Here is a 25,472-nt window from a genome sequence, read left to right as displayed (position 1 = left end):
ATATAAGTTAGAGAAAATTGGTGAGTTTAAGTTGACTTGCCTAATTTTGTCTGGAATGGGTTAGGGGGCACTCAGTTGACTTTGGTGAAGCTCTACTGAAAATATCCTGTGGCAGAGCAGTAACAGCATCTTAAATTACATTAGTCTCCACAAAGGATCTCTCTCTACAACCTATTTTTTATCCATTCAAATTATGATCCCAATTTCAAATTTTAGGATTGTTTATATTTGTACAGGCTGTATCAATATCTCTTTTAGTTGATAGTTCAGGTAAATCATTTATTTGTTCACGGTATCTGTGGTCAGTGCTTTCCTGTGTTGGACTTGGCTCTTTTTACTGCTTGTATTCACACCATTTTTCTGTAGTAAAAGTGCTGTAGAGCAGAAACATGGAATATTTAGAATTGATGGCTTCATAGCATTTGAAAGAAAGTTTGAATGCCTGCCTGACATTAATATTGTAGGCCACCTTACATTCTTCTCTAGGCACCTACCTTCACCTCTGGTCGAGCAGATACAAAAAATTACTTTCCTGGTCCCAGAAATAGTTTGGCCAAGCAAATTTAGGTTTCTGTAGGTTGTTAGGCAAATGCCCTGCTGCTGAACCATACGGCTTAATCAGTTACTGAAATAAGATTCTCAGAGAGCCATTTTAAGGGCATTAAATCAATAACAATAATTGCAACCATTTCCATTTCTCCAGTGGAGCCTGCTAAGAGTCTGTTTGGGCCGGGGCCAGAATCTTTTAGACAGGTTGGGATATCATCTTCCTTCAAACCTGGCAATCTCACATGCTGTTTGTCAGCAAGTGCCTTGTTGTTCTGCAAGGTCAGATTTTAGTTCCACTGCCGGAAAGCTTCCCCGTGACACAGAGAACATAGCACTTAGGAACCAATGTGTGGTAGGCAGTGTTCTGGAGACGTGAGGTTAACGAGAAGGCATTTGCTTTTTTGAATACCATGTGGAGACCATAATTGGTTTTTTTGCTTTTAAGTGAGACACCAGGAAGGGGAATTTGTTCTACTGTGTCCTGGTAGTATGTGACCTTGTTTTACTTCTGTCTTTTTACTGCTGAAGATGCTGAAAATGCAGACAAACCAATGTATTAACAGATTTCAGCAAGTCTGGTAAACGCTGCCATTCTGTTTCTCTTTGTATTTCTTGTTTTTATTAAAAGGAAAAAAGTACAGGTCAAAGGCTCCTTATCAGATGCTGATGCAAAGGCATTTAAGGAGTTCATTGACTAGCTCTGGAAGAAAGTACATGATTCGGAGTTCATCTTTGAAAATACAGTATTCAGAATGGAGACAATATTGCCCAGCGGATACTGCACAAAATCTGATTGAATGTACACAGCTGAACATTTCATAAGATATGAATTGCGACGGCGGACAGATAGGCGTTCTTCATAAAATATATATTACTCCTTGTTCTTTTAGAGCAACCTCACAGGAATAAGCCTGATCTGTACTTTTTTCCCCACCAAAGTGGTAAAATACACTGGTATTAATATCTTATGTTGCTTGCATGAAGCATGTTTTCTACCTCAACCTGATCTCCAGCTACCTTTTCTTATCTCAGAAATTCAGTTTATAACTCTACTGAACTGAACACAAATCAGAAATCATCTTTGTCCACAATATATTACAGCCTTTTACTCCCAACTGCTTTAACAGTAGTTATAGAATTACTTCATTTTTTTCCTAGCAATTAGGACTACCCAACTGCTGAATATTATAGATAATCGTCCTTCAGACTTTTTTTAAAGAATAGGCAACTGAAAGCAGGAAATTAAAACAGAAATTTTTGGCAGTACCCTGGAATAAGCATTGTCCACTATGGATCTTGAGGTAGAAAATGTTGTTGATGATAGCTTGGCAAGACTTGGGGGTTGTGTTCTTTTTCGTTTGTCGTCTCCATGTATGCTTGGAATAATATAGAAGGACTGGGAATTTTAAAAAAAGTTTTTTCTTTTTTAAAAAAAGTGTAGTGTTCAAATTAATAGATGGCTGTTAATCTCTGGTAGGTTATTCTTTATTTTAACAATAACCTGACAATCTTTTCTAGAAGGTTAGTCTGATGCAGAAGCCTGCGTCAGAACACAATGAAGAGATTGCGCTTTTCATGGCATAACCTGCATTGCTTTTCCTTTACTTCATTAGTCATTATTAAGAGGCTTGACAATACTGTTCTGTGCCTTGAAGCTTCTTGGGAGTAAAGGGTTGTTGGTGAGTAGAGGTAATACAAGAGCTGCTTGAAAAGGGGGTATTTATTTTAAACTTTTTTAAATTGTTCAAATATAAATGTTCTTAAATGGTGGTCACTGCTCTTGATTCTCACTTTCCTCAGCTTCAATCCTGCTGTTGTCGTCTTTTTAACTGCTAGAATGCTTTTCAGTGTGAAGGGTATATGTGTTTCCATCTGTTTGTGTGTTGTCATTCTGCATTACAGGTGTCAATCTCAAACAGCTCTGAGGTAGGGGAGAGTTTAGTTCTTGGTCTTAACTTCCTCCCCTTCCTCCCATTTAAATTTAACTAAATTCAGTTTAAATTCCACTGAATTTGGTTGCTATTTGTCCTTGAGGTCTATTCCTCCACTTCAGTTGAAGATGACCTTTTCTCAGTCCATCTTTTCTGCTCTGTGTTCTAAGTTGTCCTTTTTTTTTTTGGCTATCTCTTCTGTTCTGCTTATCTGCCTGTTTGTGCTGCACTTCTGCAGCGTTTGAACTGGAGATTCAGTCCAAGAAATCATGCTGCTGTTTTGCCAGAAGCTGACACCAGCCATCTGGTAAAATTACAATTCAGTATCACTAAACCCCATAATTTGGGGAAGTGTACCCAAAATGACTTTTATGATTAGTGGACAGGAAAGAAACAGAGACAGAGGAGTCAGTTGGGTACTCTATCAACCACTTTGAGGTTTTCAGACCAAACATCTTAATGGCAGCATTCTTGCTGCCAAATGCTGTTTTGCTTTTGCCTTCAGAATATTTTGCATTAATAATGAGCAACTCAGCTAGAAAGTTATTTACGTATTGCTCTTATGATGATACAGCTTCGCAGAGCGGCACCATGCTAGGTAACAGACTATGCGAATGGATTGATGAAGTGGTTTAGCATATCGTACTGCTAGGGTCTGTAGGCTTTCCCATTGGAAATGCATCCCAGCCCCAGGGCCACATTCGGCAATGTTGTGGATGCTGAAGAAGAATTTGTACTAAGGCTGTTTTGGCCATACCATGCTAGCCTGTGTGTTAAGCCTGGTGGTTGTGAAATAAGTCTGCACTGGAGCTAGGCAGGTTTTAATCAGCAGTTCGGTAACACGTTTTGCCTGTATGTGACTGTGGGAGCAGAGAGGAGGTGACAACAGCAGCTCTTGTTTGTGTATATTCCCAGGGAGAGGCGGTCAGCTAACCCTGCCTTGGTAGCTGCGTGTGTGCTGCGGTTGTTGAATGTGTGTGTTAAACTGAGATGGAGTAAATTTCTAATTTAAGACTTGAAGCGGTGATGAATTTACTATCTTCCTAGTAAGCTATTACAGTGACTAGTTATCCTCATAGTTAATTCCATTTGGATTTTTCTCATTTCAGCATTCAGTGATTGGATCTTGCTTCTTGTCTATTAGATAAAATCCCTGTTTGCCTAGATGGTTGGGAAGAAAGTAGTTGTTTCTGCGTAGTAACCACGTTGCCTGTTTATTTAAAATAAGTGTTACTGGATGATTGTTCTGGACTTCATAGTTGAGATTTCCAGTTCCTTCTGTTGGTACCTATAGCTTAACACGTGTGTTAACTCAGTCGAGTTTTCCATGACACAGTAACACTCCAGCACAGCTTAAATGAAGTTTACTGCTAGAAAGCAAGACTAGCAGTGTCATCCTTATCGCTCCTCAGGCTCCCTTGCTATGGATGAAAGGCCTTGAGCTGCATAAAACCATCCTAAGCAGTTGTTGTTTCAGGCAGCTGGGGAGCTCCCCCATGTGCAGTGCTGTTGACGATGCTGTAAAACTGACTGCGAGGACTTTTATTATAGGGAATATAGGTGGTCTGGTTTGGGGGCAGAAAGTGGAACACAGTGCTTATTGCTGTAGAGATTTCAGGCCAGCTTGGAAAGCTATCACAACTACCACAGACCCACAAACTTTGTTTACTTACTTTTGGAGAAGAGGGGTGAATTCAACCCCAAAATTATCCAAACCTGTTAAGTTTTAAGGACTGCTTGTTCTCCTGTTGCACTGTAAAAGGATTAGTGATCTTTTTTGTAGAGAAGTTCTGAATTACATGTGTATCTATCATGAAGCAAGAGTCGGGATGATTCTGTTTGTACATTTCTAGCCTTTGCTAAGGAGGCATGCAACAGCATCTTTAAATTTGAAGGGAGTATAATAAACTGCCTGCCTATTTTTTTTAATCTGAGAATTTTTCAGCCCACATGCTTCTCAACTAGTATAACTAAAGATACTCTGTTTATGTTTCTATAAGTATGATCTAATGTTTGCTTTTGGCAAGAAACTCTTCCTTGTTAGTATGCACAGAAGGCATAGTTTACATGAAACTGAAATATTAACAGATAGAAACTTGCAGTTCTAAATCTAGCAAACAAGTGTGCTTGTACTATATTGCGAGCAGTAGTAGTATAGGCTTCTTGTAGTAATCTAATTTGTGAAAAAACAGGTATTCATTAATTATGCAAGGTAAGAATTTTTTACTTAGGTAAAAATTTTAATATAGGAACCCAAGTAATGGTACAATTGTCAAAACAGAAAGGATAAGACAATGTAATTGAAAATTGTGTGCTTTACTTTTCTAGCACAGAGGTCCTTTCAATGAGAAAATGGACACTGCTTGATATTAAAGATTAACTGGAGACATAGAGGATTATATGGAGGACTTGCCTGTTTTGTTTTCAATAGTTGCTGGAAAACTTGGCACCCTTTAAATAACTCAAAGCTTTTTTTCTGCTTTCCCTTTTCTGAGGAAAAGGGGAGAGAAGCCTTTCATTAGTCGCACATGATAGTTAACTTGTCACATTTTACAGCTTAATCCTTTTTCTTTGAAGAGTTGTTAGTGAAAAGACAAACCAGCCATCTTCTGTATAACAGTCATTATTAATATAACTACTAAAAATAACATGATTATTTATATGAACACAGTAAGATCAGTCATAATACTGATCTCCTACTGTGGATTGTTGCCTCCCATGATATCTTTCAAGGAATTTAAATGATTTTATTCTAAATTATATCCATTCACTCTTCTTGATGAAAACATAACAATACAGAATTAAAAATAAGGAGTAACTTTTGTACTTTTACTGTTGGTCTTGGCTTTCAAGGAGCTAAGAGGTATGAGCAGAATTGTTGATAAACAGATATGAGCTCCCCGCTTCTTCAATAACACTGTACTGGTGTTAATAACTTGTCAGTTGGGATATGGCTTTGAGGAAAAGGACTTTGAATTTTTAATTTTTTTTTTTTTTTTTTTTTTTTACACAGTTTTCGTATTACTGGGTGATGGAGGCTTTCAACAATTTCCTCATGGGTCACTTTCGCTTTTCCCTCTTATTTCCGCCCCATCCTTACCAAAGTATCTTACAGTAATTCTCATTTTCTTAAATGTCAAATTTTAAGGTAAAAACATAACTTGTGTAACACACTATTCACTAATTGTTTGCTGCCATGTTTTTCTCCTTTGTAAAACAAGGAAAATGCAGGCTTTTTTTTAACACTTCAAATACAAGAATTAAGGGGATGAGTTACTTATGGAGAAGTGTTTACAGAAGAAAAATCAGTGGTTTCCCCTCTTCCTGTTATGTGTTGATTGCTTTAATTTTGTCATCAGGTCTCTATTAATACATTTTATAGCATGATTCTCTGTGCTAGAGCATTTAAAAAGTGCTACAACTTTAACTCAGATTGGTTTTTTTCTCCCCCTCCTTCCCCCTGCAAAAGAAGTCTTTATGAGTTAATCTCTTCTGTGTAAAATTTGAGCCAGAGCAGACCTGTTTTTGAGGAGAACGCATGAGGAGGGAAGAAAAGGGCTTTTGCTTTAAAGCAGTAAGACTTGACGCTCCTCTTGCTGTTGCAAAGAGAATCCGTGGAATCCATTTTAGCCGTAATACATCCAGATTCTGTGTTTGCGTGCGTGAACCCTGCAGGTGACTGCGTTGCTGATGGATCTGTGTGTGCCCTGCCTGTATACAGCAAGGAAGCGTGTTGCACCTTTTGCAGCTTTTCCCACTCTCTACCCCCAGTCACCATCTGTGAGGGTTAAGTGAACCTGTATCGAAGAGACTGGACTTTTACAGTGATGGCTGAAAAGAGTTTTGTTCATCCGCTTACTCATGCAATACAGTGTTATTTGTTTCTGAATAAAGAATTGACATTAAAAGTTAATGTTCTGTGATGATGTTCAGTGTGCACAAATGGAGATCATGTGGTAACACTATGGAAAAAAAAATGTAAAGAGAAGAAGAAATGATAGATCCATAAAATGGAAGAATTTATTCTTCCACACGAACAGGACAAAGACCTGTTGAACAGCAAATCTTATCTTTGTTTCAGCAGTTGAGTTTTAAGGAGTGTTTGGACATCTGCAGATGGAAATTTATGTATGAATGTAGCTGAGGGTCAGAAGAATGCAATCTGAGTGCTGGACTCTTGTTTTCTTAGTGATATAAAATATCTTAATCTGTATAAAGTAATTAGACATGGTCATACATATTTTATCATAATCTAAAGAATAAGTATGTTGACTGCTTGTAGCTCAAGCTGTTTCCTCTAAATTTTTGCTCATGAAAGGTCTATTCATCTGTCTTTTACCTCCGATATTTCCTTATCGTGCCACTCAGCTTAAATACTGCTAAATATATGTAAATTCTTGTAGCAGTTACTAATTTCCTAAACTACTTTTTGTATTCTCATTCTCTAGTGGGTTTTGTGTGGTATTTCATATGTTATCCTATATGAAATATTTCACCTCTGTCTACCAAAAGAGGTAGGATTACGTGAGAGGTCCTCCATACCCCTTTGTCTTTCCAGCCCAGAATTAAAACAAAGTATTCGTTTTAACGGCTTCTGTGTGTTTGTCCCCATAACTGATAGCAAGGGACATGGCTCTGTCGTGCTCTTACTACCAACATACGTATCGTCAGCTGTGGTCTCTCATCTCAATCCCTTCACTTTCTGTGGGGAATGGATCAGAACGGTGCGAAGCGTCTGGGACTGTAAAGTAGCGCTGTGGGCCAAAAGGGATCGGGAGGCTGAGGCATGGGATTAGAGTGGGAGCTGTGTTAAGAGGCAGTCCTGGGAGAAAAAAGTAAATTTGCATGATGAAATAGAGAGAGAAGGGATAAGTTCTGTTGAAATAGGATTGTGAGGTTAATAGAAGCAGGTGAACAGAAGGGAGAGACATCTTACAGTAGACCATATGTGGTGGGAAAACTGGAATTGTCTTTGTTCGGAAACATTTAGGAGGGGAGGTCAGGGTGTAAGGAAAAAGCCTCGGAAGGTAGATACAAAGTTGGGGCCAGATTACAGTAGGGAGGGGGATAATTAAAACTGGCCACACAAGAAGATTAGAGGCAGCTGGTCTTAATTAAATTTGCACAGGAAACTTTAATTGTGGTATTTTTTTTTAAATTTAATGAATACTAAATATAGGGGGTTTTGTGTGCTGTCAGATTTATGTTTGACATAAGTAAGTGATTAGAGGAGCACTTTCATTTAGTGTTGGTTACTTTGACCACTTTGCACTGAATAAACAACATGAATTGATTGTTCAAGTATCTAGGGAGAGTGAAAAAGGGAGTAGGATAATTTCTAATCCAACAGAAAAGTTGTGCTGCTCCACAAAGTGTTGGCAGAGCTTTGCTGGGCAAGGTGATAGAGCAGGAGCAGAGAATCTTTTTAGCTGTTAATTTGTTCTGGAGCTTGGAGCCGTGAATAATGGAGTTGACCGAGAGATTTGAGGTGTGTATACATTTGGAAGTAGTAGTTTATCGTTCTTAGGAAAAGCATGCATGCCTGTAGAATGAGATGTGTTGTTAATGATGTATTTTATTTTGATGAAAAGTTATTGAAAGTTTTTGAAGCTGTATGTTAATCTTGCTCTGATCAACATTTTGTGCTGGTGAAATACAGAAGGTTTGTTTATTTTCCTCTGCTGTACAGTGTATTCAACTCAGAATTTTATGACTCGAGGAGTCTGTTATTATGATCAAGTTTGCCATCCTGTGTAATGCAGCAAAATTATTCTCCTATAACTTTTTTGTTTAAAGCTCATAACTTTAAGTTGTGGCTTTATCTAAACTATCTTTTCTTCATTAAGTCTTTGCATAAGGACAAGTGTCCACTACCATAACCTATAAAAGAAGGTGGTGGATTCTTCATTTGACTTTGTATAGTTTCAGTTTCCAGTTATTGCATGTTGATTGTTCTGGTTCGTTACTTTGCTATTGTTCCAAATCTTTCCTATATACAAAGTGTGTAGCCAGTAATCAGAGCAATCCATTAAATGTTTTCCTTAATACAGTATGTAGGTTGCTTGCTCGTAGTGTTTTGCATTGTTAGCTGTCATGGCCATACACTCAAATTTTTTTTTTTCCTTTTTTTTTTCTTTTATTTTTTTTTTTTAATATATATAAAACATGGTCCACAATCTTACCAGTGTTAATTATATTGTTTATTTCTACCTGCTTGATGCTGTGTTTAATTCTCTTTGTATGCATGTTTTTCCAATGGGCTTAACAGGTCTTAGGTGGCTGGCGGTGCTGGTGCGTACCCATGGTTAGGTGCGTTTGCACTTGGTGCGTTAGTCTGGATTTGGATCAAGAGCACACTTTAAAAGTGTAACTCCTGATTGTCCACACCTGCTGCCAATTAGAATGAGTTAAACACAGGTGTCCCAGAGCACCTTCTGGGTGAAGCTAAACCAGAAGGTGTGCTCCAGCTGTGAGGGTCAGTTCAGGCCCCAGGGGTGAGAGGGGGTCTGGAAGGAACAGCCCTTTCCCCTCCCCAGCGCCCACATCCTGTGGGTGCTGAGTCTCGGCTTTGCACATCTGCCCCTGCTGCGCTGCGCTGCTTGCTAATGTGGGCCTAGCTTTATGTTACCAACACGCCAGTGTCGATTTGGGGCACAGCGTGCTTATGAGGATTTTGCTTCTCTTTCAGGAGGTAGGTTGGGATGTTGAAATGAAATCATAGGAGATCCATGGGCTTGGGTAGGTTGTTCCTTTTTTACTTTCCATTTACCTCAATTATAATTCAGTACTACTCACTTTAATATATCTCAGCTTTTTTCTGGGTTATTTATATTAATATATTAGGCAAGATTTAATCAAATATCTACAGAAGTTTTTGTGTTAGTCCAATTGTCTTTGACCACTGAATCTGTAATCTCAAAAAGATTTGTTCTAGGAGCATTCACTGCCCATAAACCATGTTGTGACTGTAATTATTCTGTCTTTTCGCTAATTGCTGTCCTGATCGGTACTAGCATGACTTAGGTTAGCATCCAAGTCAGTCTAGCTCTTTAATTTCAAAGTTAATTCTTTAAAACCTTTTCAAGTTCTGCTATAGTTTGTTAAAAAACCCCCAACACAAACCCCACCCACCCACCCCTTATCTCCACCTCATTTCCTTTTTTTTTTTCTTTACAGTTTCAAATGATAAAAAAGCAATAAAAAGAAAGAGCAGTACTGACAGAGATTTTCCGATTTTCCCATAGTTACAGGTTAAAAATATTTCAACAACTTTTGTATCTACTAGAGGGACAGAGATACTTCGGCAGTAAAGCAAGAAGTGAAGTGGTCATCCTTCTCTCACGGTACAGAATGCAACCTGTTGTGGTAGAAAAATCGGAGTTTTCTCCGTAGTTTCCCAGTGTTGCTTGGCATTTCTTATAGGTGGTTTTGAGCAGCGGTTGTTCTGGGTTATTTTTATAGTCTATCTTCTGTGCAAATTTAACGGATAAAGCTGAAGAATCATAGAATCATTTAGGTTGGAAAACACCTTTAAGAACATGAAGTCCAACTGTTAATTTCTTCAATACAGATGAGGGGTGCATTCATCAACTCTGAATTTACAGTTGGCTCAGTCCAGGGACTTCCATTTTCCTTAGGGATTCCTTGTATTTTGCTTTTCCATACCTGGGAGTTGCCGAGTTAGACTTGCTGACCAAGTTTAATGAGTTTTGCATGTTTAGGCGAAGCGTTGCCACTGCACTGCAATGTTTTGGTGTCTGTCTAAAAAAATCTCTTTGCGGTCTGAGGTGGGCAGGAAAGCAACAGCTTGCTTCTATGGATTCGCTGGGGTTTGGCCGATTTGAGTCATTTTGGGCTCTGAGAGTATAAATGAAGGAGGCTCTGTACTAGCTGAAAACACAACATTTTAGTTCTCTGGTAGCTGATTTGTAAATACACTTCTTCCTGCAAAATAATAATTCTGTCTTATTCCTTATCTACCTTATATATGGAAAAGATTATATCTTGTGTATTAGCTGACAGTAGTTAATTCTGAAAGCACTTATGTGACAGAAGGCAGCTTTAATGGTTCAAATCTCTCAGATAATGTACATCCATCTGTTCTTTAGTAAATGCATCACCTCTTTGCACGTTGATGACTTCTGATGTAGCACTGCTTGTAATTAAATTTCGATAATGCATTTTACAGGCTCCTGGAAAAACCAAGTTGAATTTATTCGTGCAAATACAGAGTAAAACTGAAATCACTTATGACTGAAGCTAATTTTGTGAATTGATGGTCGCTACAACAGTGTAGGAATAATTAAAAATATACAATAGTACTAGTGTATGTTCATTTTTTTAATTGTCTGGAATTTCATTTGGGTATATTTGCAGTAACAATAGTGTTATTGTTGTCACTTAAGCATTTAGCAGACTCATGCATTTTATTACTTAAGTATTTTAATGCTGACCTTTTATGTTGGTTGCTTAACCAAATTGAAACTATGTATTAAATTATGGCAACAAATGCAGCATTTCCAGTTTTATCAAGTAAGTCCGAAACCAATAATTGATGCATATATTTGAAATAATGCTGTTGATACTAAAAAAATGCAATTAAAACTTTTAGGCTTCATTCGTGGCTATTTAGAGAATCATTTGTGGTGGAAGCTGAAATTGCTAGACTGTGAAGATGTAAATCTCTTGTTTGGTCCTTTTTTTTTTTGATTACTGACTTTTACATGATTTAATGCTTAAAAAAAGCTAAATCTTTTCTCTTTTTGTGAGAAAAGATGTGGTGGTGTCATGTTCATAATGCCCAGACAATGTAGCAAGCCTGATAAATGGGTTGTACTAACCTCAGTTTATATATGCAACCAAATTTGACATTTGATGAAATGGAGTTATTAAACATCTCCCCAATATGCTAAGGTTTCCAGGCTTTGGGGAAAAATGTTAAGTGAAAACATTTCTTTTAGATGCCACAAAGAGTGCACTCTTTCTGAAGTGCTACTAACTATGTAGAGAAAATAAAACACATTCAGTTTTGATGCCCCTTGCACTCAAGGTCGGAGTCATTAGCTTCTGGTTCGGGTCATGTGCACCCCAGTGCCCCAATGCTTTTTTTCCACTGGTAAAAGCAGGAGTCAGCACAGCCTCTGCTTGCTTCCATCATGTCCTTGCCTTGACGTGTGGAGCTTAGTTGTCTTTTAGTATTAGCTTCTCATTCACTGATTGGAGCTAATTGCTAGTGGACACTTTCTTTGGAACACATATTTCAGCTTTTACGCTCATAAGGTTTTATTTGGGGGCAATTGTCATCTGGATAGATATGTGGAAACTTGAGAACCACGTCTTTGGGATGTAAGTAGTGTTTCCCAGCGGAAGAGGGGACAAGTGTGCAGCATCCCACCTACAAATCCTTCTCAATGCAAGACTTGAAAAACATCTGTAAATGTGTTTCTGTGGCTTTTATGGTACAGCACAATGAGAATTGCCTTAGAGCTATGGTTTCAGGTGCTTTCTTCCCTCCTCACCAATAAGCTGAATGTTTTTACAAATGTCATGGAGCAAAGTTGGGGTTTATCTGTTCCATACCTCCATCATCCAAGGCTCTAGGTCTTTTGTTCTGATTTTTTTTTTTAAACTGTAACAGAGAGGGGACTTTCTAAAAAAAGGAGGAGGGGGGGGAGGAGAGAGGTTAGGAGAATATCTTCCTGTACTGAAGTGCTCATGGAAACTTATATCCCTCACTGCTCCTACTCCAAGGAGACTCGGCAGTCGTGCTCCCTTCCAGTATTGTATTGTTGTACTTTCTGAATCTCTCTCTCACAGTGTAGCCTGCTGAGTGTGTGGTGTGGTCTATGGACACCCGAGGACGGTGGTTCTATACACGATGAAAAAGCTAGTTACTTCCTCTCTGCACACATTTCCATGTGCAACTTGTGAATCTGACTACTCGTTGAGTTCACGTCTGACTTCCCCTACTCAACATATCACCTGAATCGAGGGGAACTGGAGTCAGGATGTGGCAGCCTGAAAGGTTGTAGAGCTGGAAATCTAATACCAAATTTAAGATCTAGCTAGACTGTGTTGTATCCCTGTGTTCTTATATATTGCATGCACGCACACGTGTAGCTGAATGTGTGGATAATTTGGAAATTGCATTAGTATTTTTTGATTTTTATTAATATGCACTGAAATTTGGAAATTTTTTTACTTCTCAAAGTCTCATTTATCAATTCTTCTAGCCTCTTAGAGTTTGGAGAACTTTACTGGTAACAGTGATTTTTGCCAGCGAGGTGTGTGTGGTTCTGGGCTCCGCGGGCAGCCTAGTGATGTCTACTTTTGACCACTGGGTGTCTCTGTGGCCAATTTAAGACTTGGAAGTGATAAGGCTGTATTCTTTAGTGGGTGTTCTCTATTTCATTTATCTAAAAGGAAATCATAGTAACAAGAAATGAAACTTTCAGTTATACCTGAAGATATGCCTGCTCTTAAGGCATAAGACCAAAAGCAGTTCATCATTTGTGAGTAATAAAAAAGTCTGTAATCGAATGAGGGGGAAATAGAATGCCATTCGAGAATGATCTTTGTCCAATTTTTAGCAAGTAATGTCACAGACTTGGATCTTCTGTTAACGTGAATGTTAATGGTTCTTGTGGATTCTCTAGGAGGGCAAGTAGTTCTTCTGAATTTTGCAGAATCTGGTTCTTGCAGAGATCACGATCGGACTGTTTGATAGGAGAAATAATTTTCTTGCTACAAAGTTGTCTGCAGTTTCTTTGGGTTTTTCCAGTTGTGTGTCAAGTAGAAATTATTCCTTGTTTCTTGGAATTTGAAGGTGTCGGGAGTAATACAATGAAATAAGTTTTTAATGCTTTATCTAATAAAAAATGTAATTTCTAATTTCCCACTTTTTCTTTTTCTTGTCTCCTTAGAATGTGAAAGCATTTGCATCTTCAGATAGCCTAGCCAAGGTCCAAGAAGTAGCAAGCTGGCTTTTGGAAATGAATCAGGAACTGCTCTCTGTGGGCAGCAAGAGGCGACGAACTGGTGGATCTCTTCGAGGTAATGCTTCCTCAAGCCAAGTAGATGAGGAGCAGATGAATCGGGTCGTGGAAGAGGAGGAGCAGCAGCAAAGACGACAACAAGAGGAGCAGCACATTGGGAGGAATGGGGAGATAGGAGGAGAAGAACCTGGATTTGATGACAGGCATGAGTCTCAGCAGCAACAGTTAGAAGAAAATAACAATAGACTCATTACAGTGGATGAAGAATCCACTTGTAACCAAGAGGAAGATGATGATGAACATGCTGGTGATCAAGAGGAGGAGGTGGAAGAGGAGGAGGAAATGGACCAGGAGAGTGATGATTTCGATCAGTCTGATGACAGCAGTAGAGAAGATGAACACGCTAACAGTAACAGTATCACAAATTCCAATAGCCTCATGGACTTGCCCATTCACCAGTCATCGCCATTCTACATAAAGACAAAGGTGAGAAACTACATTTTTTCTGTGTTCTTAATCCTCGTGAACTCTGGATTTTGGAAAATAATTTGCATACTTAACTTAAACTAAAGTTTTACAATGAAGCAAAGATTTTACTTCCTAAAGAGCTTATTATGAAGAATTTATGCAGTCCCCCAAAACAATACTGTTTTAACTGTTAATAATCAAATTATTTGCATGCACTTGACATTAGCAAATACTCCTGTCTATTTTAAGGAATAGAGCTCTGATGACTATGTTCAAAAGATAAAAGTGTTTCTTTATAAATATTTTTACATGCTAACTCATAGACTTAATACGACCCTCCTGACATTATTTATATTTTCCTCTCAAACCAGGCAAGAAGGAAGGTAAGCAATTGTGCATATGTGGTGTTCTCTGAGAATATCTCGTTCATTTAGATGAAAACATTGTAATGAAAAAATAGGGTGGAATATTACAGAAACATCAAGTTCTTCCTTCTGGCCAGGTTATGGCAAGTTCATTGACAAAACACAGTTTAAAAAAAAAGTGTGTTAGCCAGTCATTCAATTACAAAGTCCTTACATGATGTCGTATCCAGTATGTTGCATCCAGTATGGACTTGATATTTAATGTAGGAAATGCTTATGCTCAAAAATACATTTTTAAGTCTCTGAATTGGAAACTTTTTGAAGTGCTTTGTAAATAACCATGCTCAAATTATATGAAGACAGAGCAGAGCATAGTTTTCAGTGGCAGTCAGTTCTGAAGCTTTTTTTATCATCTCCAATAATGAATGCAGGTTTTTTCTTTCTTTTCTTACGACATATTTGACATAAACTGAAACAAGCTGGTTTAGCCTGGAGGATGTTGTGTAAAAGATTTTTGTATAGATGCACAGTTTCTGTGTGGTCTGAGAGCTGTTTTGCGTATTGGTTTCCATCCAGCGCTGGCCATTTTCGCCTGTGCTCTGTCGCCAGGCTGTGCTCCTGCAAGAAGTGTTGGGGTAGCAAACCGTATTTGGGAATTGTTCATGATTCTGGATGCAACCCTACTTTAGGTAGTTTTAACTGTGTACCTGAAGGATCAGCACAGGTTAGAAAGCTGCTTGAGATGGCACTGCTCTAGGTCATGGTTACACAGTAAGACTGACATAATGCAACATTAATGCTGCCAATTCATTAAATAAACCAACATTTAACAATAGGAACACATTCTGTGTTAAGAAATGTTGTAGAAATATAGCTGTGCTGGAGCATGAATGAATTACCAGAGTAAAAATAATCATGACTAATTAATATGCTGCTTTTGAGAGAAAAAAAAAAGGAGTGTTTGTAGACTCATCAGCTGTATTTACAAGTGATTTCTGGTTTTACCTGTTGAAGATAGACTCATCCTAGGAGCCTCAAACCTAGACTTATTTTTAGCTTTTCAGACATGCTTCTCAGCGTTTGTAGTCTAGTACAGTTCTCGTAACTCGGGCTGAATTGCCTGCTCCCTTGCTGTACGCTGTACTCCTGTGAAACTTGCTTTGCGCCACCAGTATTGGCCATGATGGCTGAATCCGCTACTTACTGTTTGTGTGTCAGATGTAAACCTGGCTCCTCAGAAGCATGCATTCCTGATCCAACACAGTTGCTAGTTTGGTCCGGTTGTGCGTAGCAGTATTGGCAATACACGGTTTTTATCAGTACCAAATACCAAGAGGTAATAGGGAAACTGAATAAAATGGCAACTACTACTGCTGTAGGTGGTGGTGTGCAGCTCATCTCAACTTTTTGATATCTCTATTCTCTGTCCTACTTTTTATTCCTTTCCTCATAAACTACTGAGTAAAGTCTCTTTCTAATCTGACTGGTTTTTTTGCTTATTGGCCTGTGGGATCCTGTGCGTTTAAGGAAGGAAATGGCAAGGTTCCCGCATAACGTCATAATGCTCGTGTTTGCTGCCTGTCACCTGGACTTCCACTTGACAGCAGCAAGCTCGCTGTGTTCTACCTGATAACATTCACCAGAAGCATGAAACCCATTATATTTATATATAAATACATTTTATATATGTTCATGTTTTAGGTAGTGTTTATATAATGTATAAATGTTTATATAATATATAAAACGATATATAAATATTTGCCTCATATTACTGCTCTGTGCAAATAACTGAGATAATTGTTGCCATAATGTTGTGAAAATGTTATGACTAAAGGGCATGTGCACTTGAAATCAGAAGGCTGGTGGTTCAGGAGAGTCTTCCTTGCATTCACCAGCAACACCCAGGAATCCAGAAGGGTCCTTGGGGTTCCCTTTTACGATTTCCTGCATAAAATGTTAGGCTGCTCTGTACTGACTCCTGCGCAAGCTAAAGCATATTTTTAGAAAAAATTCACCATTTGAAAACAGGAAACAGTCCATCAAGGCAAATCTATCTCAAGCCTAGGTTAATAGTTTGTTAGTTATCATCAGTGTTTAAACTTCTGCACCTTTACTCTACTCTGCCATCTTCCTGTTATCTGTCTTTTTTTTGACCATTACAATTTATTATTTTCATGTTGTACTGAAGAGCCATTTAGGAAGCGGGGGTTTTTTCCCCTACGTACATAAAGCAATCAAGTTCGCTCCTGAAAGGTCTCTTAAATGTAAATAATAAGGACACTGTGTCCATTGGGCATATTTTTCTATTTTTTGTTCTTGTTATGATACTTCCGTGAACACTCTCTCTGATTTTTGAACATCTATCTTGAATCGTAGATATCAGAACTGAGATTAAAACTCCAGTAGCAACTGCGCCGATGACAATTAAAATTTGTTCATGCTATATATTTACCTGTTTATATAACAGACGATTCCGTTAACACTTTTGACTGCAGCATTGCATTGGGATTTCATGTTCGACTGATTTGTCTAACATGATGCAAGCCTTTTTCAGAGTCTTCTGTTCTGTAAGTATGGCCTGTGTCCTTTGTACCTAGAGATAAGAATTGACGCTTGGTTTTATTAAAGTGACTGGAGTTTTCTCACATCCAGTGTACCTCATCAGATCCTTTACAGTTTGTTAATTTTTACTCCAATTGATCTGTGTCCTATCAGATGTTGTCATGTCTGTTACATAAAAATATTAAATACCACAGGAGGGCGAAGTAAATAATATGTATAGGGCTTGCAGAAACATGTGCTTGATGCTGATTCTTCACTGATTGCATCGTATTTGTGGCACCCATTTCCAGTGCTCTGTGATCACTTTGTATTGCTTGAGTTCCTTAGGAATGGTCATATAACAATTAACCATAACATAAGCAAACAAATACATTTACAGTGCATCACATAGTTCATAGCAACTGCCCTTAAATGCTTTTATCTCTCAGTATATGTGAGATTCCGTAGCACTGCAAGGACAAGAATGTATTACTGGTAGTCACTGTCACTGGGAAATAGCTCATGTAAATTAACATTCTTGCTTATTTTAGATGTAAATTGTGTGTCTACCTGTGTTCATACTCTTGAAATTGTAGTATTAACAAATATATCATGCCAGCAATATTTTATCTTTATCAAAACTGGTGTTTATGACATATATGATAACCAGCATGTTTTTATGGAAAAATTGGCATCAACCCTGTTAATCCTATTGTATGTCAACCATGGCATTATTTTCTCTTGGACTGACACCTGGGTTTCAGCCTATGGTTATCCAGGTTGTACTCTGTTTCCTTTTCTAATTTTGTTTCTATGTATCATTAGGTTTATTTGAGATTTCTGAAACATTCTGATTGTTCTATTTCTTAGAAATAATTTTGTTTTTAATTGTGACTTTCAGTTTCCATCAAGATGAGTTGTTTTTCTTTAACTGCTGTGAACTTTTCTTATTTGGAGGAGTATTGGCTTCTTGATCGTCTCAGAAATTGTTTCTAAACAATGTTTACAGGTTCATTCAGCTTTGGTTTGGATTTGACATATTTTGTGGCAGTGGGAAAAAAGTCATGATCACTTATACCCAAGCTACCATGAATTTAACTTTGTTCTATTAGTTTTTCGTTATCTAAAATTCTACATTATGTAATACTTTTAATATTAAATGTGTCTAACGTTGAAGCCACCTCAGTTAGGAAACAATCACTTAAAAAAAATTAAACCCATGAATTACTGAGAAGCATTAGCTGCATTCATTCCAGAAAATATTGTCACAGATTTCTATGATTAGTCAAAATAACTACTTCATATCAGACTAGCAGGTGTGAGATCTCCAGAGGCAGATATATACATGCTCTAGGTCAAATTGTGGTATCAAGGCATGTTTCCTTTCTTACTCCCGCTTGCATGCGTGAAGTTGGTCTCTGGCAAAAGAGGACAGCAATCTGAAGGTTATACAGAAACTAGAAGATGCAATTTACTGTGTCCATTGCAAAAAGTTGTATTATACGTGTAGGAAATGGGTGTTGGGAGATATGCAAATGGAAGCCCTCTTTCATCTTAAAGTATGCCTGTCACTTTAAGCAGATGCGATCTTGAATTTTCGTATAATTTCTTCTTTTCATGCCATGCCCTCCCATTCAAGGTGTGATTCCAGGAGTCATTTCATATTTCTCCACAAATCGTGTTTTGAGGGGAGAATACACCAGAAGGCTCTAAAGGTATTTTCATGTGTTCTGCAAGGACCTGAATTTTAAAATCCAAGTGAGAGGGTAGAGCAGGAGGACTGTTAGCTGGTACGTGGCCATTTTTCTTGTTCTGGGTTTCAGGAAACATATCTGTCTGCTCTGCTTGTCTGGAGGGATGTCTGAAGGAGTGTTTGAGCCCGTCTGTGGGAGATGCTCAATCCTTCTAGGCATCAGGCACTGTTCAACAAGAGTCTTTGCAAAAAAAACCCTCTTAAACATTTATTTCCTTTTCTTCTATTGAGGCTGTCAGGAAACTTAGCAAATTAGTGTATAACAATATGCAACGTTATTTCTGTGCTAACTATTTGGATTGTGATGGTGACTCTTCATAAGGGGTCAGACATTCTGCATGCAGAACCCTCCGCTAACTTTCCGAGTTAGTGTACTCTTCAAATGCAAGTTTGCTTGTTGCAGGATTGTGGGCTGTGATGGTGATTGTTTTGTTGGTTAACCACAGCTTCCCAACAACCAGAAAACAGATTAGCTAAAATGAAGATGAAAAACTCGTGTATAGTTGGAGCTATAACCACAAAAAAGGCTTTTATGCCCCTTCAGCAGTTGTCATATTTGAGCATTTGCTTCATTACTAAAGGTAATAAGGTGATTTTTTTAATAGATGCCTTTCATATATAACATATATTATATATAACAGCGGTAAAGGTTGAGAAGCAGCTTAATTCTCTTGTAAAAATGGTGTACTTTGACTGCAGCATCCTTTGATTCTGCGTACCATACTGTCTGGCTGCAAGTCACTGGGCGTGCATGTGTAAGTAATGGTGCTGTTCCAAGAGTGCCTTTTCTTGGTTGTTCGTTGGCCCTGGAGAGCGGAGAGGGGAGAAAGAGGACAAATAAGCTGGGTTGACTTTGGTGGAGCTAGGGCAGGGTGTACCACAGGAAGCCCTGTCCCTTGGAGCTTAAATGCCTATCTCTCAGGTTCTGAAACAAATCCAAAGCCATGCTCACATAGGTAGCTTTGAGCTCTCAAATAGCGCAGACTAGGACAGAATTTTTTACTGCAAGGTGCTTGGTCCAAGCTAGTAGAGCCACAAGGATATAAAGGATATATTTTTCAGAGATTTTTGGCTTTGTATGGAAGGATAGCATTAATTTTTAAAACTAAAGAAAACTGAGATTGCATTGGGTAGTTTGTGCATATGTGAAGTGAAAAGGGACTCCTGTATGGAAGTCTGCAGTTATTGTCAGAATGTTAATAGCCTAAAAGCTTTGTGGGTATAGGGGGAAATAAAGGATGATTAGAGAAGGGCTGATCCTTGGAAGCAGTTTTTTGTTTAACAAACAAAAGGCAGTACACGCAATCGCGAGAGGGTTGGAATATTGTGTGTAGGTGGGGTTTTGTAAGTGTATGTTAATATTTTTCTCCTTTTCTGAGCAGCAGAGGGGGCTGCTGTTGCTCGTGCAGTGTTCGTTTGCAAAGGTTTTTCCTGGTCTTGCAGCTACAAACTTGAAGTGTGTTTCTTGTCTGGGGAATAAATACAACTGAAGGACTCAATTTTTTTTTTTATTTGTGAAGAAATCTGCTTCCAGTATATGATATGATATAGGAATGTTTCCTTTAGAAAATAAGTATTAAACATTTTCAGACGGCTTGTGTGATAAGAAAGCAATGTATAGTTCTCTGCTCTGAGTGCACAGGAGAAAGAAAAAACTTTATACTACAAAAAGAGATTCTTTTTTTAATCTTTATTTTTTGCAGGGATCACACATAGGGTATGTAGATTCTTCATGCCTTTCATCTCCCGAGTTGTCTAGCAGTTAATGCTTTAAGGAGTTTTTAAACGAAGTAATAATTTGGCTAAAGCTGAGTCAGAAAGGATACATGTTAAGAATTGCTCTGATTGTAAAAAACAAAACAACAACAAAAAAACCCACCTGGCAATATAATTTTTTTTGTTACTTTTGCTTCTCCCCGGGATTCTCTGTTTTAGTTAAAGCTTCTTTCACATCACTCTCTTTAAAAGCTTAGGAACTGGCAAATTTTCTCCTCCCTTGGTTATTCTGAGCTACAGCACCAAAGTACAATGAGTTAAGATAAGTAAATGACTTAGGATAAACAATAAATGATCTTTACAACTGCCAGTCAGAATTACTTCTGCATTACTGTGAGAGTTTAGTTATTTTGGGGCAAGTTTTGCTGTTTTAAAAAAAATTTTTTTGTTTTTACTCTTCTGATACAGAGCCTTATTTTTGTATTGGACTGTAATAACATTCAAAATATTCATACTCTGGGATTAATATCAATCAGCGCTTTTAACCTTTGACTTCTTTCTCATTTATATACTACACAGTTTAGTTGCTAATGATTCCAAGCATGAAGGATCATTTGGAAAGGTTATGCAACTGTCATTAAGATGTAGTTTGTTAAATATTAAAGCATCCATGGAAGGAATGCAGATTCTCAGTTTCTCTGTAGATAGCAAGGTTCTTCCCCATGTGTACTAACCTGCAGTGTGCTTCTTTACTACAAATATCAACATTTCTTTTGAAAAGTACTTCTCACTCGCTCTGGTTTTACTTGACTGTTAAGTAATGGCTTCATTTGCTGCCCAACGCTTGCAGAGGTTTAGCTGTACTTTTGTCTTTCGTAAGTAGAATTGCTCCTACACCTTCACTGCAGGTAAAACTGGTGTTAAAAAATTGCTGTTCTGCTAATTTTCCCTACTCTGTAAGCAGATCATGAAGCTTGCTAATTGATATCTGGGCTCTGCTTGTACTTGTGTGGTTATCCCTGATATAGTTTGTGGCTTATCTAAGAACTTGGCTATCTAGTTCAGCTTTCTCATGCAAAGTTCTTGAAATACCTAGTAGTTAAATTTAACTATTATGTTAAAATGTCACTTGCAGTCAAAGGACAGGAATTTCTTCTATAATAAATTCTGTTTTTTCTTTCCCTTAATAATTTTTTTCCCCCTTATGATTTTTACAAATATTACTACAGAATTAAATGACAGTGCTAGTGTATAATTTGTGAAGTAAGTAATTGTGTATAGAAAGGAAAGTCAAGAATCTCAGTGCCTAGGAAGGAAGAAAAGTAGTTTATCAGAAAACATTGATGCTGACAGTTTGGGTCATAGTTTTGACTACAAGATTTTATTTAATAAGTAGATTTTCACTGATTCCTACCCCTCCACCCCCCTTCATTACAGAAAGATGCATGTGTTTTGATGTGGAAAGAGGTACTGCTGATTTAGTGTCTCGTTTAATTTCCCGTTACAGAGATTGCTTACTAGACTAAAGACCTAGCTGAGTAAGGTACAAGCATTTTTCTACTTCTGTGCCAATAATTGAGGTCAGTCTTTCAGCTCCAGTCAAGGAATTTACCTCAGCTAGCCACACTGGAAAATAAACCTAGAGAGCTTTTGATTGTGTCAGATTTGTCTGTACAAGTATCTGACTTAATGTACAACTGCATCTTCTTTGCAGTGAAGCCTGCATCTCAGACTGTATACCTTATTTCCCGGTGGTTCTTCCCAGACACGTCCAGTAGTTTCTCCTGAACATACGTTTCTTTTGTAGCCATGTTGGTTGATTGTTCACAGGCATACTTCCAGCAGTTCTCTAAAGCAGAAAAGATGACAGCCACCTTTTGGGACGGGGGGGCAGGGAAACAGCTTCTTGGTGTAGACTCGCTCAGAGCTGATGCATTGCCACAAGGTTGTATTGACTTGAATTGTCTTTTAGTTGCTTGGCCTATGCAGAGCTCCTTAAAGGTAAATACTGGAAAGGAACTTGCCTGTGTTTCTCAAACTGCCATATCGGTTTACTTTGTGTAGAATAAATTAAATTGATACCTTCAGGATAACTACTTGAAGCAGTGTCTTGTAGCTGCATGCTTTTTCATAGGCTTTGAAATCACTGTCAGTTAAGCACCTACATGGTTTTTGCTCTGCATCTTTGTTCTCGAAATGAAAATGAGCTTTTTTTAAAAAACAAAAAACAACAATAACAACAAAAAAGAATTACAGTAATACCATTTCAACTCACCAATTATATGGCAACAACATTATGAAGTAGAAATCATGAAAATGTGCTTGAGAATACTTTCGGTATGCTTACTCCGTTGGGATACATGGCTTGCCTAACAAATACATTTGGGAGCTCTGCCCCACTTAAATATGCCATTTGTTCCTTATGTTGTTCTTTACTATGTGGCAGGTGCGGTTGCCTGATGTGATCGTTAGCCCAAATATCTCCAGTCTGTAGTGATACAGCTGTATTTACTGAGCATTTTATCAGTGGATGCTGTTGCTCTGAGTGTCAATTTTAAGCTGCTTCACCTTTTGGGGCTTAACTGAAGTTGATATTACTGGTTATGAAACTTGATGCAAATGGTGAATCGAAGTGTGAAGAAAGTAAAACTTTTGCTGGTGAGTTAGTTTTTGGTTTCGTTGACATCCCTCCTTCCCAAATGGATGGTGCTTAAATATTCTTTTGGCTATGAATTTGAAGTGTATGTTTAAAAATATAACTTATGATCAGTACGTTTCTTGTATTCACTAATGTTTTATACTTATAAAATTATGAGATCTGAAATTAGCTTAGAGGGCCAGAGGAACAGAAGGTGATCTGAGGACCAGAATTACGTTTAATAGCTGCTGTGAGACTAACATTTTTTTCCTGATGCATTTCTTGCTCACGGTAATCTGCAAAATAGCAGTATGTCCTTTATTTCTGTAGGAGACTTTTCATTATCTGCAGAACATGTTGCTATTCAGCAAACTGTGCACAGTAAAGTAATTTACATATCTTTACAAATTCTTGAGTATAAGGAGGAAAACTAGACAATGTCAATTTCTGTGCTTGTTTAATCATTTCTGAACAAGCAGAATGCTTAAAACCTAAATTTCCAAGCTGTCTCAGCAGAATGTTTGAACAGCCAGCACCTAATCTCTATTGACAAAGGATGATTTTTGACACATGAACTGTTTTTCTGTGGTAGTATATGATGTCTGATCTGTGCATAAAGCTATGCTTGTGTAGTAATGATATTAAGTGTGCTTTGTGTAGATTTATTAATCTGCCGTTATGTTTTGTTTAGGTTTTGTGTGAATGTTCTACAGTTTTCTTTATTGGTGAAATTTCTATTAGAAAAATCCCTATAAAACCTAGAACCAGTGCTTCTATGAACTGTTCTCTTTGTTGCAAGCATCTTCTCCCTTTTTGTCCGTAGCGCAGTTAATGAAAACACTGCCTAAACCACAACTTCATGCAAATTTTGCTAGAGTTCTGCCCATTCTCTCCTGGTCAAACAAGTTCAGGACTTCACCAAATTACTGTAAAATGTGTTTTATGTTAAAAAAATCTCTGTAAAACTTTGTGTGCATTGACTCTGTATAGTACAACTTATGATGTAATGTTACATATACTTAATTGGTATTGAGATTTTAAAAGTGAAAGTCATGAGTTCTTGTGCGTAGATGGATATCTCTATAATAATCATTGAAATACAAGTGGAAAACATTGCTGTCGGGCATCTCCTCTGTTCTTACCTCTCTCTTATTTCTCCTTTCTCCTCCTCTTGCTAATTTTAAATTTTGTTTCTTTAGTTTGTAACAACAAGAAGTGGGAAGAGAGAGAGAATCTGAGGACACAATTACTAAGGAAGTGCAGAGATTTCTATCCCAAGTCAGGTGGTCCAAACCAACTATTTCTTTATAGAACCTTACTTCTTTTTATGTTTGTTCTTACTAAAAGCTGATGCTTTCTACTGACTTTACTACCCAACTGTATATTGCATAATATGAAAGGAGCAAATTGTGAATTTTAGTAATATCCAGTGTAATTCAATCTTGGGCGACAGTGGCTATGCATTTCAGCTGTGTCATGAAATATTACCCTGTTAATGCTTATTAAGTTTTAATACATTTGTTCAATCCCTGGTGCCTCTGCTGAAATGGAAAATGTACCTACTGCCACCGCAGATTGCCAGCAGGGATAAATTCCACCTGATTCATCATCAGAAGTCATTACTACTTTTAAGTAAAGTATGAGCAACGTTTCCTGTAAGTGCAAATCACATTCTTATTCTTATGTCATCCAGCCACTGGTTATCTATGTTTGGAAGTGGGCAGGAGACCCTTTGTTCTTCTCACTTAGATTATGGAGTGTCCCGTAAGGATGGCAGCTACCGTGATCATTATTGACCCAAATATATTGAGTACTAAAAAAAATTAAGAGACAACAAATAAAGAACAGTCTTTTTACCAACGTCATAATTCCTTCAGTTCCGATCCCTTGGTCAGATTTTCTAAAACACACAGAAAATAGTTCACTTAATTAAAATGAATAAGTAGAAATGAAATTAAGAAACTGGAAGTGACACAACTAAATGGAAGAAATCAGACTTAAAATAATTCGTTATAGATCCCTTGTTCTTGCCAAATGTAATAATGTTGTTCCTTCTCTTTAAGCTGGACTTCATCCAAAGCAAGGACACTTTCAATTGGTACCCTGAGACATTGACCCATCTGCACAATTTTTGGCTTTGATGTAAACCACTAGTATTACATGTCCTACAGCAAGTACGCTAAACACTGTGTTTACATGTATGCACGTGTATCTGTTTTGGAGGACAGACTGTTGAAACTCATCCTACGCTGTGCCGGTCAGAATTTGGTACTGCTGTACTGCATTTCTTTGTTGGCAGGGTTTGAAGTCAGAGTATCAGAGAGCCAGTAAAGTCAAAGCTGGATTTGGTTGTCCATATACAAAAAGTCAATTTCTATGAAATACTTAGAAACATTTTAAATAATAAGTGATATTTGAACAAATCGGAGAAAGCCAGTGTTTGTTAAATAAAAATACAGGCAAGGCTTCCCCTTCCTCTAAAAATAAAAAAAAAAGGGGGGGGAGGGAGTGAAAAAA

General features: G+C 37.8%; 1 protein-coding gene across 2 annotated transcripts in view; it reads left to right on the top strand.

The window, feature by feature from the left end:
- The window catches only part of FBXW7 (F-box and WD repeat domain containing 7), a 192,026-nt gene that overhangs the window by 74,745 nt on the left and 91,809 nt on the right, over window positions 1-25,472 (top strand). For both annotated transcript variants that reach the window (XM_082316415.1, XM_082316416.1), the window contains exon 2: window positions 13,403-13,960. In XM_082316415.1, the coding sequence (XP_082172541.1) occupies window positions 13,472-13,960 (489 nt within the window). In that variant the 5' untranslated portion in view covers window positions 13,403-13,471. The remainder of the gene's footprint in view (window positions 1-13,402; window positions 13,961-25,472) is intronic.

The sequence above is a fragment of the Platalea leucorodia genome (assembly GCF_965183815.1).
Source record: "Platalea leucorodia genome assembly, chromosome: 6".
Classification (NCBI taxonomy): Eukaryota; Metazoa; Chordata; class Aves; order Pelecaniformes; family Threskiornithidae; genus Platalea; species Platalea leucorodia.
Note: the sequence above shows the minus strand (reverse complement) of the source record. Positions and strands in the feature narration are given on the sequence as shown.